The sequence below is a fragment of the Stegostoma tigrinum genome, chromosome 24 (genome assembly GCF_030684315.1).
Source record: "Stegostoma tigrinum isolate sSteTig4 chromosome 24, sSteTig4.hap1, whole genome shotgun sequence".
NCBI classification, from domain to species: Eukaryota; Metazoa; Chordata; class Chondrichthyes; order Orectolobiformes; family Stegostomatidae; genus Stegostoma; species Stegostoma tigrinum.
In genome coordinates this window covers 6288316-6304970 of record NC_081377.1, presented here as the reverse complement: position 1 = coordinate 6304970, position 16655 = coordinate 6288316, and the positions used below count along the sequence as shown (strand labels likewise).

At 43.0% G+C, this 16655-nt stretch overlaps 1 protein-coding gene across 2 annotated transcripts in view; it reads right to left on the bottom strand.

Annotated features, from left to right (window-relative positions):
• Positions 1 to 5208: 5208 nt before the first annotated feature.
• Positions 5209 to 16655, bottom strand: part of si:ch211-1i11.3 (mitogen-activated protein kinase kinase kinase 5) — a 159704-nt gene continuing 148257 nt past the window's right edge. Inside the window, exons 27-28 of one of the 2 annotated variants that reach the window (XM_048558082.2) lie at positions 14294 to 14370; positions 5209 to 12831 (exon numbers count right to left, since the gene is read on the bottom strand). In XM_048558082.2, the coding sequence (XP_048414039.1) occupies positions 12732 to 12831; positions 14294 to 14370 (177 nt within the window). In that variant the 3' untranslated portion in view covers positions 5209 to 12731. The remainder of the gene's footprint in view (positions 12832 to 14293; positions 14371 to 16655) is intronic. The other variant, XM_048558083.2, reaches the window with a different exon arrangement.

Sequence of the window (16655 nt, the reverse complement as noted above, 5' to 3'; positions counted from 1 at the left end):
CTTCCAAAAGCTTGCTGGTGCTGTCCATTGTATGGATGCAGCAGAAAAATAGCAAAAAGGTTGAAAAATAACAATTTTAGCATCATAAGAATATGCCAAAGCTATATACAACTGATTAAGTATTTTCAGTGTGGCCACAGCTGTGAAAAGTGTTACCCAATTGCATTCGGAAATGTTAGACAGGTAACAGTAAGATGGCCAAACAGTTAACTACTTCTTCTTTAAAAGGCATTGTTGAGAGGAAAGTAACGATCCAGATGGCCGGCTAATACGCCTCACTATTCATCAAGTAGTATTTTTATATCCACTGTAGAAGGTAATTAATTCCTCAGCTTAACTCAAAACAGAAGCAAGTTACTGTGATGATGAAAAACTAAACTAAAATCAGAAAATGCTGTAAGCATTAGTGAGACAGGCAACACAATCTTTTCTAACAAACCTGCTCAGAGATATTATTACACACCACTAGAGGAGGCTTCCTAGCTCAGAGGTAGGGGCACTACCACTGCACAACTGGAGTCCAGGCAGCTCTGATGATGGGAACTCATCATCCTGAAAAATTGTCTTAACTTACCCACACTATCTGAAAGCCAAAACCTCCAACATTGGAGCTGTCCCAGGAGAGTGAAGCCAGATTGTGTGCTGGAGTGGGGCATAAACTGCTGACTCGTTGAGGCAGTGGCTGAGCTGAGTGAAGGCTGGCAGCTTGCCTCCCAGTACCTGTGCACTCAGACAGCCAACCTGCAGCGGGGAGAGCAAGCTGAGATGTGCACTTACATTGACACTGAGGCACCAGATCAAATATTCCTCGGATTTGCAAACTCCATTAGGCTTAATGTATCTCAGTTCTTCATTTAAGTCTCAATCACTGGAGTGAACTTTGATCGATGTAAAAATTCATTTCACTGATCTGTTGCCCTGGTGAATCTTGTTATATAAGTGATGGTCTGGATATAATAGCTGATGAGTTATTGCTGTTCAACAGAGAGAGAGAGAGAGAGAGAGAGAGAGACAGAGGGATGAGGTTATTAATTAAGGGGCTGAGTTATCCATTTGTTAAGTGTTTTTGTGATCTTTGTGCTCTGACAAAAATGGTTAAATAAAGGTGGGGGTTGACATCTAGTAAATCAGGGACTGCTCCAGAGTGGGAGGCTCTGTTCTTAAGATGACTTGGCAAATTGAGGTAATTTTTTAGGCTGAGGACCATCCATCATCAATGCTGCCTGTCTCGCTGTGTTTCTCCAGCATTTTCTGCTTTTACTTCAGATCTTGGGAAGTTGCAGTATTTTGCTATTATTTGAGCATTGAGTCTACCTTGATATTGATTGCCACTAAGCTGAGCCTGTGGTAATACATCACTGTGAATACAGCAACTGGGGGCAGCGCAGTGGCTCAGCACTGCAGCCTCTCAGCAACAGGGACCCAGGTTTGATTCTATCCTCGGGCGACTTTCTGTGTGAAGTTTGCACATTCTCCCCGTGTCTCCACGGGTGTCCAAGATTCCTCCCACAGTACAAAGGTGTGCAGGTTAGGTGGATTGGCCACGCTAAATTGCCCAGTGTCCAGGGATGCACAGGCTAGGTAGGTTAATCATGGGAAATGCAGGGTTACAAGGATATTCCCACTTCAATTTCAATGTAATTGTTCTTGTCATATTCAAAAGATCAAACCATCAAACTGGGCTTGAGATGGAAACTCCACAACCAAATAAGGCAAAGATAACACAGCGTGGAGCTGGAGGAACATAGCAGGTCAGGCAGCTTCAGAGGAGCAGGAAGTTAGCGTTTCAGGCCGGGACCCCTCTTCAGTAATCTCTCTGACTCCAGCATCAGCAGTTCTTACTATCTGTGAGTGAGTTATAACCCCATTACGAAGCCTCTTCTAAGGGATGCCCAACTTGAAGAAGTTATCCCCATTTCTGAAGAAGGGTCCTGACCCAAAAAGTCAGCTTTCCTGCTCCTCTGAAGCTGCCTGGCCTGCTGCGTTCCTTCAGGTCCACTCTGTGTTATCTCTGACTCCAGTGTCAGCAGTTCTTACTATCTCCAAATAAGGCAAACACCACGGATGCTGGAAATCCGAATCGAGCATAGAGAATGCTGGGTAAACTCAGCAGGCCTGGCAGCATCTGTGGAGAAAGAAGAGAGTTAACGCATCAAGTCTGAAAAACACAGGAAGCTGGCATGCACTTACAGCAAGCAGTTAACTGGAATAGTGTAGATTAGATGGCTTCAAAATGGTTTCACAGGTTGGCGCAACTTTGAGGGCTGAAGGGCCTGTACTGCGCTGTAATATTCTATGTTCTATGTTCTAAGTATGGTATGCTTTCCATAGAATCACACTGGACTCGAAACATTAACTCCGTTTCTCTCTACACAGATGCTGCCAGACCTGCTGAGTTTCTCCAGCATTCTCTGTTTGTTTCACAGCCGATTACATTTTGTTTTGAGCACACTTCTGTAAGTGGAAATTTGGTTTGCTTGCTGCAAGCTCCCAATGCTAATAAAAGACTCATTAATCAATTTTGGGTGGCACTGATTGAGAGATTAATACTGGCCAAGGTAACGGGAGAATTCCTCTCATTTTCCTGAAAGTTCAGAACGTTACAGAAAAGGAAAATAGTTAATATTTTAATAAAATATTCAATAGAAATACCTTTTCAGAGGGTGTGGAAGTAAAGATAAATCAAGTGGAAAACAAGCAAAAATAAGATCAATGTCTCAGGATCTTTTATGGTTTAATATCGAGTCAGAAAGTCATACATCACAGAAACAGACCCTTCACTCCAACTCGTCCATGCTGACCAGACATCCCAATCTGACCTAATCCAATTCAGCAGCATTTGGCCGATATCCCTCTGAACCCTTCCTGTTCATGTACCCATCCAGATGCCTTTTAAATGTTGTAATTATATCAGCGTCAACCACTTCCTCTGGTAATTCTATACACACACAACCCTCTGTGTGAAAAAGTTGCCCCTTAGGTCCCTTTTAAATCTTTCCCCGCTCACCTTAAACCTATGCCCCTCTAGTTGTGGACTCCCCTACTCTAAGAAAAAGATTTTGGCTAATCGCCCAGTCCATGCCCCTCATGACTTTATAAGCATCAATGAAAAGATATAATCTCTAACGATGCAGCATGCTCTCAGTACTGCGCTGAAGTGCCAGTAACTTGTCATATCTTTAACATAATGAAACACTCCAAGGCACTTCACAGCAGTATTGCAACTCAAAAATTTGACATCCAGCCACATTGTGATGTCAGGGCAGGTGACCAAAGACTAGGTCAAAGATGTAGGTTTTAAGGCAAGGCTGGCTCTAAAATGAAGGAAATAATGTAGAGGGACAATGAGGTTTAACTGAGGATCTTGAGAGCTCAGGGCCAAGGCAGCTGGAAGGACTAAAATCAAGGATGCTGAAGAGGCCAGAATGGGAGAGTTACAGGGCAGCATGGTGGCGCAGTGGTTAGCACTGCTACTTCACAGTGCTCGGGACCTGGGTTCAATTCCAGTGTTAGGTATCTGTGTGGAGTTTGCACATTCTCCCTGTGTCTGTGTGGATTTCCTCCCAAAGTACAAACATGTGCAGGTTGGGTGAATTGACCAGGCTAAATTGCCCTGTTGCGTCCAGAAATGTACAGGCTAGGTGGGTTAGCAATGGGAAATGCAGGGCTGCAAGAATTGGGTGGGATGCTCTTTCAAGGGTTAGTGTGGAGTCGATGAGCTGAATGGCCTACTTCCACACTGTTCGGATTCTAGAGAAGTGCAAGTAACTTGCAGGATCATAGTTTGGAGGAGATTGTGGAAACAGGGAAGAGGAAGGACGTGGAGAGATTTGAAAACAAGAATGAGAATTTTAAAATCGAAACGTTACTCAGAGCCAACTATGCATCGTCCTTATGATTTAGAAGTGAGAATGCTGAGGTCAAGTTAACACTTGTTTGGAGATTCAAGATCTGCAATGATCCATATACCATATAAATCATTAAGTGTGATGTGTAATGGGTTTGGAATTGGTAAGTGATGCCTCTCCCGCATGAGGTTTTTAAAAAATTATTCTTTCCCAACATTTGATCATTCACTGGCATGGCAGGCATTCAATACCCAACCTTCATTCATATTTCAGTTCAGTGATTTGGTAGGTGACATCAAGGCGAGTTTAAGAGCCAACCATGATGCTACGGGGCTGGAGTCACATATCGACCAGCTTGGGTAAGGATGGGAGTTGAATCAGTTAAGTTTTAATAATATTGTAACAGCTTCATGGATACATTTTACTGGTAGCAGCTTTTCATTTTCCTGATGATGCTTTTAATCTAAATTCAATTTCACAAACTATGATGATGAGATTTGACTCTCATTCTACCAGATTAATAACTTAGGTCGTGACTACTAGTCTGGTGATGTGACCACACTGTGTGCTGCCAGCTACTTATTATAGTTTGTAAGGATTGTCACCATTCAACTGCTACAGCCTGGGTCTGGAAAAGGCATACATCAAAAAAACTGGGTGCCGATGAAGAAGCAGTAATTCACAATCTCAGTCCCCTGGGTAACAATCCCTCCCTATTGCAATCCCATCACAATCCCAGCCCATCATGATCCCAGTTCATCATTCCTCAGCTCACAATCCTATCCCCTACCTCACAATCCCATCCCCCCACCTCCCATTCCCACACCCTCCACCTCCCATTCCCACACATCTACCTCAAAATCCCATTTCCCCATCTCAAAAACCCACACCCACCACCTCCCAATCACATACCCCTTCTTCACAATCCCATTCCATCACCTCCCAATCCCACACCCCTACCTCCCAATTCCACACCCACCATCTCCCATTCCCACACCCGTACCTTATAACCCCATCGCCCACATCCCAATCCCACACCCCTACCTCACAACCCCATCCCCCACCTCCCAATCACACACCCCTACCTCACAATCTCATTCCCCTACCTCCCATTCCCACACATCTACCTCATAATCCCATTTCCCCACCTCACAAACCCACACCCCAACCCCACATCCAAATCCCAAAACCCCCACCTCCCAATCCCATGATGACTTCACAATCCAACCTCCTACTCCTTGATCCTGCCTCACTGCCTTGTCTCAAGAAATAATAGTCTGTTCTCCGACGCCAATATGAAAATAAAAGGCCAGAATGAAGAAGTTAAGAAAAATATTTTTTTATTAAACAAAATATCCCAATGGAAGATAAATTTTGCATTTTTACATGTTGCAAAGAAAATGTTGTCACAATGGCATTTCTTTTGTACAGAGAAGAACAATTCACATCCATTTTTCCATAACCCCAAGAAGTTCAATACACTTTTGTGAACTGCAGTCATTAATGGAAACAAAGTATATCTTGCATTTATAGTGTCTTTCACAGGCACCAGATATCCTAAACTTATAGACAGGCAATAAAGATTTTTTTTTGGAATTGTAGTCACTGCTGCAGTGTAAGAAAGATGGCAGCGAAATTCACAGCATGTTTGCACAAACAGCAATGAGGTAAACAGTTAATTAAACATTCTTAGTGATTTTGTTTGGAGGATATACATTGACCAGGACAGTGGGGAAACTCCCTAGCATTCTCAAAGATAACTTAATAGGTTTTTTTCTCACATTCACGCGAGAGGATCAACACGGTTTTGGTTTAACAGCCCATCAGAAAGATGGCAAGTTCAGTAGTGCAGTGCTCCTTCGGTACTGTACTGGGAGCATGGGTTTTGTGCACAAGTTTCTGGAGCGGGGTTTGAACTCCAGCCTTTAGATTTAAGCGAGAGTGCTACCACTGAGCCATGACTGAGATTGGAGCAATCCAAACTGAGGGCCGGAAGGTGTCACTACTATAACAATACTGGACAAGGTGTGTTTCTGAGAGGGTTGGACAAGATAAGAAGCAGGAATAGGCCATATGACACAAAAACAGTTGGAGAAACTCAGCAGGTCTGTGGAGACAAAGCAGAGTCAACGTTTCGCGTTGACTCTCTTTCAGAACTGGACTTCTGATCACTGAAGCTTTCTCTGCTATTCAATAAGATCATGCTGAACTCCAGTGTGAATGTCACTGCCCAGCAGTATCTCCATATTCCCCAATGTCCAAAATTTTACTGATCTCAGCACCATCTTCGAACTCCCCTGGATAGAGAGTTCAATAATTCACAACTCTCGGAGTGAGAAACTTTCTCCTCACTTTAGGCCTCAGCAGTTAGCCTTCTTTCTCTGTAGTTAGAACACAGAGTACTAGACTCTGTAGACAGGCAAACAACCTCTCAGCATTTACCTATCAAAGCCTTAAAGAGCTTTGCAAGTTTTGGATTGGTCCAGTTGGGACTGCTTTCCATGGAGGAGATTTGAAAATGCTATTCAAAATCACAAGGAGCTTGGACAGAGTAGATCTGGAGAAACTGTTCCCATTGCATCGGAATGATCAAAAAGCAGTGGACGTGGATTTGAGGCCATAGGCAAAACATAAAATGCAAACATGAGAAAAATTTTTTAACGCAGAGTGGCTAGGACATGAGGACCCATTGTTTAGATATGCGCCTTTGCAAATAAAAGCAAGATACATGGACTTATTGCAAGATTCAAATGGTAAATGGATTTGAAAGGATGGATAAAGTGAATCTACTCTTTCTACTGAGGGAGTTGAGAACAAGGCAGGATAATAGTTATATTGAAATTTAGCCATTCAGGAGGAGAGCAGTAAAAGCTTTCTCTTTGTCAAAGAGCTGTGGATAGTAAGTGTCATTGGGAACAGTTTGAGACGTGGATTTGTGTTGGGTATTAGGGCTTTGGGGCGACTTGGAGCAAAAGCAGGTAATGCACCTGGGCCGAGGCACAGATTAAGCACACTTGAGTAGCGTGGCAGAATGGGCAAATAGGCTTGTTCTTGTCCTTATAGAAATATACCATGCAGACAGTAATCAATAGATGAGGTCACTAAGTGCCTTAGGCAGGTTAAATGGGGCCTGGCGGTTAATTCTACTGAATTAACTGCGGGGCAGTCAAAAGCTTGGAATGTAATAAATGTGATGACACAAGATCATTCGACTCCGGATCTTGCAGGATTCCAATTCCAGCTGTGTTGACTGTTTGTTTAACATTCCGAACCAGTTTTATTAAAAAAAAACTGGATCCTGTACAGTGGGGTGACCTCTTTATGCACTTGTTTGTAGACTCTTAGTCAACAGTTAACAGCATGAGTTTTAGAACCATTCGCTTAGAGATTAGTAAGAGTATGCCGAATGGTGTTCAGTGTTGTGTACACTGGGATAATGATAGGTGGCCCTGCTGGTTTGTCTTAGCTTATTCCACAGAAAATAAGTTGAAGTGAGACAATCTGTAATCCTACTGGGAAATCAAGTGCTTCTCAGGAACTTAGATCACCTACAAAGAATATTTATTACATGTATTGCCTTCTACACATTCTCCTAAAATATCAGACCCTGTGGGTCATGCTGGTTATTTGTGATGTAAACAATGCTATGATCATACACACACATCGCGGCCATTGAACCAGCACAAAGTGTGATCATCAACATGTTTCCAGCTGTGAGATGTTGCACAGTAGGTTAAATAAACCTGAAAGCAGTGCAGCTCTGAGATTCAACACATGGCACCCACAATTACCGACAGTGTGAGACAGTCTGCAGTATCTACCTCAGCCCTCTCCCTACCGTGATGGGCCTTTCACCCGCGTCTCTATCATGGGTCGTGGCGTGTGGTCTAGCCTGGGCTGAGGCAAAGTCTCGTTTCTGAAAATAAGCAGTGGGTTGGCCGGTGCTTATATCTTGCCTTTCGTCTTCCTGTGGGCACTGATTGCAGCCCAGAGTCTGCACAGCATTCCACCCCTAACACAGAAAGACATCCTTTAGTGAGTGTGGAGACAGATCCTGTCTTATAAGTACACAGTGCTCCCTCTCTCCTGTATCATACATGTATTGCTGTTTATAAGTACATATATATATGCATATTGGCCCAAAGCAGACCACTAATTGTTAGAGAGATAGTAGGAACTGCCAATGCTGGAGAATCTGAAATAACACAGTGTAGAGTTAAATGAACCCTGAGATAATATGGTGTAGAGCTGGATGAACCCTGAGATAATAGTGTAGAGCTGGATGAACCCTGAGATAATTCTGTGTAGACTGGATGAACTCCACGCCGTGTTATCTCAGGTTCATCCAGCTCTACACCACGTTATCACGAATTGTTAGACATTTCTTTCGAACCTTCAGCTCAAAAATGTTTTGCATTGTGAATTACTGGCAGTGTGTACTGATAATAATCACTTGGGGAACTTGGGTTTATGGGGAAAGGGCAGGAAAGTGGATATGAGGAGAGTCAGATCGACCAAGAATGGCAGAGCAAGCTTGAGGGGACGGCCAGCTTACTCCTGCTTCTAATTCTTATGGTCTTATGGTACTAATACGGAGCAGACAACTGTATAACTGGGATCTTGGTGAACAAGTTATCCTTTAAAGGAGTTACATCCACGATTTAAAACGTATCCTTTGGCCAAATTGGTGGACATGCATTGTAGGAACGGAAATGGTCTTGTTAATAGGCTCCTTAGCTTTAACTTTCCACTGCAAGTTTATCAGATCAAATGCAGTCATTCGTTCAGATGGGCGTGCTTTCAAGAGATTAAGAGAAGCAGAGTGATCATCCAGCAACTTGCGGCCATACACAACTGTCACAGGATTGTACCTCAGTAATTGTCACTGGGTTATTTACCGGTAACTAACACTTAATTGTCTTGTATTAACCTGTGAGGTTGTGGCCCATCACACATTTTCAATGTGCTGACAACTTTCACCATCCCAGGTATAGTGGGCAACATCAGCGAATACCACTAACCAGTTTTCATCAACATTGTTGCACAAAGCTATTTCAGGCAGTTCACACCACTGCTCATTTTCTAGTTAATTAGCAAACATCCATAATTTTGTCCAAACTCCACCCCTGTACAGCTCTTAACATTGTGCAACAACAGTTTGAACATAGACCCATTATTCAGGCCACCTCTTACCTGGGATATGAATGCATGTGTTATCAAATTGAGTTGTGTTTGATTTATCCTGTGAGAAATTTTAAATTTTGAAATAAAGTGATTCTTGCAATTAGGGAGTAAGTAAGTATAACTCATTCCAGCTTTCGCTCGCAATGCACACTGTCAATCTCCAGTCTCTGTAACCAGAGTTATGGCTATGTTATATTGGACAGTACACACTGACAGCAAATTGTGTTTGCACATACCCTTCCACAATATGCATTGTGGGCTGGTTTCTGGATGTGGTCAGCATTTATTGCCTGTTGCAGACAGCTCGCTAGTGTGCCTCCCTCTTGAACTACTGCAGTTCCTATGGTGTTCGTATTTTAGTGTACCTCAGGATACTGATCCATTCACAGTGATATGTGCCTAAATCATAGTGTGCAATTAATTTCAGCACTTCATTGATGGTTGGCAGGAGACTAACAGGGCAGCAACTGCTTTGGTTAGGCTCACCCTCTCTTTGCAGACGGGTAATATTTGTGCCACAGAAGAGAAAATACTAATCATCCCGTCTTGACATTCAATCACATTACATTTGCTCCATTCCCTACTTTCAACATCTCCAGGGATTACCACTGGCCAGAATTTTGCCATATAAACACTGTGGGTGCAGGAGTAACTCATAGTTTAGGAATAATGTGGTGAGTAACTCACTTCCTGACTCCCCCAAAGCCTGTCCTTTATCCACAAGGCACAAATCAGGAGTATGAGGGAATACTCCTCACTGGCCTGGATTGGTACTGCTCCAACAGCACTCAAGAAGCATGGCACCACCCAGGACAATGCTGCTCACTTAAATTATTTCCACCACTTTTAATGCTCTATCCTTCAACCACCAATGCACAATGGCAGCAATCTGTACCAAGTACAAGATACTTAATGCTTACAAGACACACTGCAGCAACTCATCAAGTCTCAATCAACAATACTTTCCAAACCATGACCACTACCACCAGAAGGACAAGGCCAGCAAATTCATGGGAAAACCACCACAAGTTCACTTCCAAGCAACGCAACATCCTGACCAGGATATATGTCGCTATTCCCTTCAGTGGCACTGGGTCAAAATCGTGGAATCCCTCCCTAATGGCATTGTGGGTCTACCCAGAGCAGGGCACCTGCAGCAATTCAACAAGGCAGCTCATGGCTACCTTCTTGTTCACCCTCCAGCATAGGTTACCCATGGAGCTATTTGAAAGAGCAAAGAATTCTCCTCGTGTCCTGTCCAATATTTATCCCCTTAAAATAAACGGATTATCTGCCCTATAGGACATTACCTATTTGTGGGAGTTTGCCCCGTTCTGTTGTATTTCTTACTTCAAACCTTTTCCTAGAGCTGAAAAGTGCTTTTGGCCATCCTGAAATCACAAAAGCAGCTTTATAGATGCAGGTCTTTCTTCAATGGCAGCTCATGAAATAACAGATACATGGCTCATCTAATCTTAGTCTCAACACCATTTTCCAGCCTACCACTTCTTATAACTCTTGACTCTTTTCCATTTTAAAAATCTGCATAACTCAGCCTGGAATATATTTAATGACTCAGCCTGCTCTGCTATTGGGGAAGAGAATGCCAGAGATGAACAATTCCTGTGATGAAGAAATTAATCCTCATCTGCATCTTAAATGGGAGGCAACTTTTGAAACTGTGCCCCTGGTTCAGGAGAAAATATCTTCTCAGCCTCTACCCACTTCAAACACCCCAGGATCCTTATATGTGCTTTGATAAAAGTGCCTCTTATTCTTCTGTGAAGGAATAACAGAAATGCACACACTTAGTGCATGTGCACGTCACTCTCTCTCTCTCTGTGTTTACACACTTCACATGTACACATTAGACAACAAAACACATCAATAAACGGTCACACAGAAATCTTTTGAATTGACAAATCCAAACATTCGGCAAATTTGCTGACACAAGAATACAAACAGTCTTGCCCAGCAATCTTCACAGCATGCGAAGCAGCTAAACTGAGACAACAAAAGGCAAAGAATTACCACATCAAGCAGTACAGCTGTATTTAATAAAACACACGCACACTTGTTTGGGGAGCTGCCAACCACGCCGTTTTGCAACCTCTGTGAAAATCTCAGATTCTGGGCTGCTCAAATTAAATGGGCCAGTGGGGAGATCACACAGAAAGGAGGCAAATCCAGTGTAAGTGGGAACATTTTCCCAAATAAACAAACGCAATCTTATTGACAAGATTAGAACTCACATTACACCACACCTCATAATAGTACTTTCCAACCACAGGACCAATTACATGGGTTTAATGGGGAGATCAGTTTGCTTGGAATACATTGTACGCACTTGCATCAAATCTAAATCCTGAGAATTTCTCTCATTTCCGCACCCCCCCCACCCCACCAGCCCGGCTCTGTATATGATTTCACTCTTTCCAAGGACACAATTACAGGTTGCAACTCGAGGGAAGAAAGTGGAGACTTATGGAATGGCAACTGGAGGGTTGTGGATAATTGTTCTTCCTGTCGGGTCACTGTGCAGCTTCACCAAGATCGGAGCTGGCAGAGGTGTCTGTGTGATGAGGTACTGAGCCACAATAGGTAAGAAAGGTCCCAGAGCCGGTTCCCCAGCTGTGCGTATTGAACTGATCTCATCAAGGAGAGCTGTGGTGTCTAATTGATATCCTTAGGCTAGGGAGCAGGAACATTAACCAGTTTTCCCAGTCCTGATAGAAACGTGTGTGTCTGTGTGTGTGTGTCTGTGTGTGTGTGTCTGTGTGTGTGTGTGAAGGCTGCCTAAGGCTCCCCTTCTGATGATTAAACACTCCCTGTCAAGATTCACACTTGTTTAAAAGGACACCAGGGGTAAGATACTGAACACAGAGTGAATGGTTTCGGAAACACAGACAGGCAGAGAGAAAAATGGACCACAAATATACCGAGAGGACGGAGTGGGTAACTACACCACATGGTGTATACATTGAATATAACAATGTGCACCAGCCTACTGCTTGTGATGTATGTGTGTGACAGGCAAGCGGTCTATATGCAGTGGAGAGAGTGCACATGGCAGGAAGTGGCTGTTTGATATTGAAACATTATCAACTCCAATACTGAGTTGGCTGAACTCAGGTAATGCTAGGGTCAACCTTATCCCAGGCCCAAAGGATGCCCATGTGTGGGAGAGGACAGAAAGCCCTGCAGCCAACAGACTTCCGTTACTTCTTAGGACATTTGGGGCAAATATTTTTAAAGAAATTCTCAATCTTTCAAAGACCATTTCTCATGACCAAGTGTGTGAGTGAGGTTGAGTTTGTTACCAGCCACTAACAATGAAGAATGCATTCAGCAAGATCTACAGCTAGTTTGAAGCCTTCCTTACGGGCTCCCAGGAAAGACAGACAATCTTTCACTTTCCAAGCTTCTCTCCCTCATGAAATTGGGCAGTTTGATTGCCTGAGTTTTTGCTCTTGATTGAAACAGTTACCCATTAGCAGATCTTGTACACCACAGCCCTCCTTTGTCCTGAATGTTCAAACGTTGTTGGACTGTTGATGCAAAATGGGAATATTCTCCTCTTCAGTTCAGGTTATGCCATTTATGTGTTAAAACTGCAGCCTCTAGTGGAATAAAGCCAAACAGTTTCGGTTCGGATAAAATTTGGGATGCAAATTTTGGGGGTGAATTGAGTCTGAGAACTCACAATGTCAGGTGGGAGCACAAAAAGTAAAATACGGCAAAAGTTAGACAGTTGAAATAAATACACAAAAATACTGAAGGTGCTGGGGTTAGGTGACATCTGTGGAGAAAAGAACAGTTACATTTCAGGTTGAGATGAGCTATTGTGAGAGAAAAACCATTGATCCAAAATTTTACCTCTACTTCTCTCTGAATACACTACTTGACCTGCCGAGTACTTCCAGTACTTCTTGTCTTTGACATGGCAAGCAATGCTCCAAATCGATGCCAGCACACCACACAGAGAGACCGCATTCAGCTGCTCCAGCAAATACTCAGGTAGAGTGTTCAATTTGTCTTCCATACTAGTGTAAACCAGGCAACAGCCACTCCATAGTGCTTTCTACTGATGTGATTTTCTGCTTCTGATCACATTAGTAAGGATGATGTACTTGGATAATTATTTCCTGATCCAAACTAACAGGGAAATTTGTTTCAAACCTATGATTTCTTTTGTGCTCATAATGGTGAGGGAGTAATCCATGATGTACAATGAAAAGAAATAATGTACATTTATATAACATCTTTCACATCCTCATGATGTCTCAAAGTATGTTACAGATGGTTGATTGATGTATAATTGATTCTTCCCCATTGTTATCAGACTTATGAACTGACCTCTCATTTGTTAGAGTTGATCTTTCTCTGCAGCTTCTGTGTAGCTATAACACTATATTCTGCATTCTGTTCTGTTGCCCTGATGCACTTATGTAAGGTATGATTTTCTGGATAAGATGCAATACAATACTTTTCACAGTTTCTCGGTACATGTGACAGTAATAAATCAAATCAAATCAAATCAGATAGCTAGCACCTATAGGTTAATCGACGTCACAGGATGTCGATCAGGGTGTGAAGGGTGTTCTTGGGAGGGGCTATATGTTTTCAAGTGTTTAGCCTTCCATGGTAAGTCCTGGTAGCAAAACAACTATGTGTCTTCCGTCTTAACTCTAGCCTGAAGTCACACAATGGACTCTCATATCTCAGTAGTAACTAGCTATTAAATATTATGTAACAAACCAGCTCTGTTTATTAAGATTGAGCTTTTCTTCTGCCAAAGATTTTGTGTGGACATCCTTCTGCACGGTCACTTATAAGGAAGATTGGTGGCGGTAATCTCATATGATGCTGGTGGATACAGCCGCACATATGGGTTACTTTTGGAAATGTTATCTAGGAAACATGATGCCCAAGACATGCATACTAAGCAATAGGTAATTCAGTAGCTAAACAGATTTTAGTGAGGTTGGTTAAGGGGTGAATAACAGCTAGAACAATACTTTAATGCCACCATGGAATCATTGATAAGAATCTGAATAATTGGGGTGTCTGTACAACAGGTGAAAGATAGCATCTTTGACAGACTAGCATTGGGTTGTGACCCTAGATTACTTGCCCAAAAGCTCTGGAGTGATACATGAATCTACAAGATTCTTACTCACCTGGAACATGAACACCACTTACAACTCAACCAGAAATTCAGGATTAACAACTGAACACTGAATCTCAGTCACAGCTCTTACCTGATCCGGGAGTATTTCAAATCATCTCTTGTGGCATCAGTCAGAAGATCTTGCAGCGTGTACCCATTGGCTACAATCTGTGACATGAATATGAGACAGCACTGGAGTCACCATGACATGCATATCTCTGACCACAGACCTCCTCATCATTCCACCTCTCTGCTGAGCCTTTAGTGCTGCTTCATGATTTCAGTATCCTCCGATACCATCTGCCGAGTATTGTCTCCAGGTAGTAACTGAAGCAGGCAGTATCACCAGCCATTCACCATTGGGAGTCGAACCCAACCTGGAACCTGCACCTGAGAGACCCAGAGCTTCCAGCTGCCTGCCACTTCAACACACCAACTTATTTTCAAACCAACATCTCTGACTAAGGCTCCAGTGAAGCTTCGTGCAAGCTGGGAGATGCCTCATTTTCCACTTAAGAACACTACAGCCTTTTGGACTTACCAGTTTTAGGGTTTGAGGTACCTTCTCCTATGTCCTTACCTCAACTTCCACACATCAGACCTCACTATTATACACTATCCGTAGTTATCCATTAACAGTCTCCATTACTATGCATTCATTCTCCTAGGGTTACTGTTATACACTCCTTTGTCTATCCAACTGGTCTTCCCTCCCTTTGGTCTCCATGTCTATCTATCATTTACTCTTTACCCCCTCCCCCATCCTATCTTCTGCACAGATATTTTCCTACCTACCATCAGTTCTCAGGAAGGGTCACTGAACCCAAAACGTTAACTCTGATTTATCTTCACAGATGTTGCCAGATTTGCTGCATATTTCCAATTTTGTTTCTGGAACCTGCACACGTGGGGCTTGTTGGTGAACTATCACCACAGTAGGTTTTGTTCTGAGTATCTCAGTGGAGAAGCTCAATAGTGACCCTGGCTGAGAACAGCTAACTTCGATCAAGCAGTGAAATCACTCTGGGTGTTTCAGCACCTCACTGCTGTGGGCGATCTGGTGGCTGGAGGAGCAAATCGGACTAGACCATAGAGATCAGATCTATCATCAACTAGGAACAACTCTCTTACTGCAGCTGGATAAATAGGGGCAGCTTCCAGTAACCTCCCTACCTGAACCACACCAATCTCACAGGATCCAGAGGAATCCCACCTCCTACAATGGTACAGATTGTCAGAGGGAGGCACATTCAGGTCAATGGGTTTTAGAATGCAACGTGATAGTTTTAGGAGAAGGGATGGTCAATTTAAAACATTACTTCTCTCAAAGCGTTGTGAATCTATGGAATTCATCACTCCTGTGTGTGGAGGATGTTGGGACACTGAGTAAAGTTAACGAGCAAATAGACATGTCTTTAATTTGTTACAGGTTGAAGAGTTATGGAGAGTGGGCAGGGAAATGGGGCAAAGTCTAAGGTGAGATCAGCTACAATTGTGTTAAATAGTGATGCAGGCTCCACTTTTTTTTTGTGACAAGGAGGGAAAGGTCATAACACAGATGACAAACCTTCAGCATGGGTAGAGATTGGGGCAAAACAATTTCTTCAGGTTAGTGAATGTGAAAACTCATTTCTGGTCTGGGTTAGAGTTAGCGCATAGACAATTCTGCTCCTGGTCTCCCTGAGCTCAACTACACAGTCGTCCTGTTGGAGCACATACAACTCCTCAATAAGAACTCAATGCTATATTGCACAAGCCAACCTACACGACACTGGGATCGCCAATTAGGTGATTCGGAAGCACAGTTACTCCATTATTCTCTGGGGAGAAATCAAGAAACACCCAGACTGCTAAATGATTGGGCAGATAAGAGAGAACTAGGAAATCGAGGGGCTGAACTGTCTACTCCTGCTCCTAATTACGTTCTTATCTAACTGAGATCAGATGATGAATGCCTCAGCATTTTCTTGGGCATGGCTCTCTTCATCAGTGGGGAGGAGCATCCTTCTTCAAATAGAATCATCAGCATTCAAATGAAATTCAAAGCCTGTTAAAACCACAACAATTTACTTAGTGTGCAAATATCTTTGATGCAAACACTGGTGATTCTTTCCAGTAGATCAGTAGCTCTGCAGACAGCTGCCTAAGGGCCAGGGAGTGGCCTCAACATCAGCATTATACATATCATCAGTCAAACAGCGTATGTTTGAGAATTCCAGTGTGTGCTCACTGCCTACTGAATTCCCTCAAGCTCCACTCAGAAAGCAGAGTTTTACAGCATTTTATTGTCATGATAGCTGCATGTGTGCAGAGGATGTGCAACTGTGAAATACTCCTGGCTGTGGCTGTACTGTCAATCTCATCATGTATCAGTGTTTGTAATCAGACAGCACATAACAAAGACTGGTCCAAATAAAACCCAGTGCGGCTGGTCACCGATGGATCTAACTGTT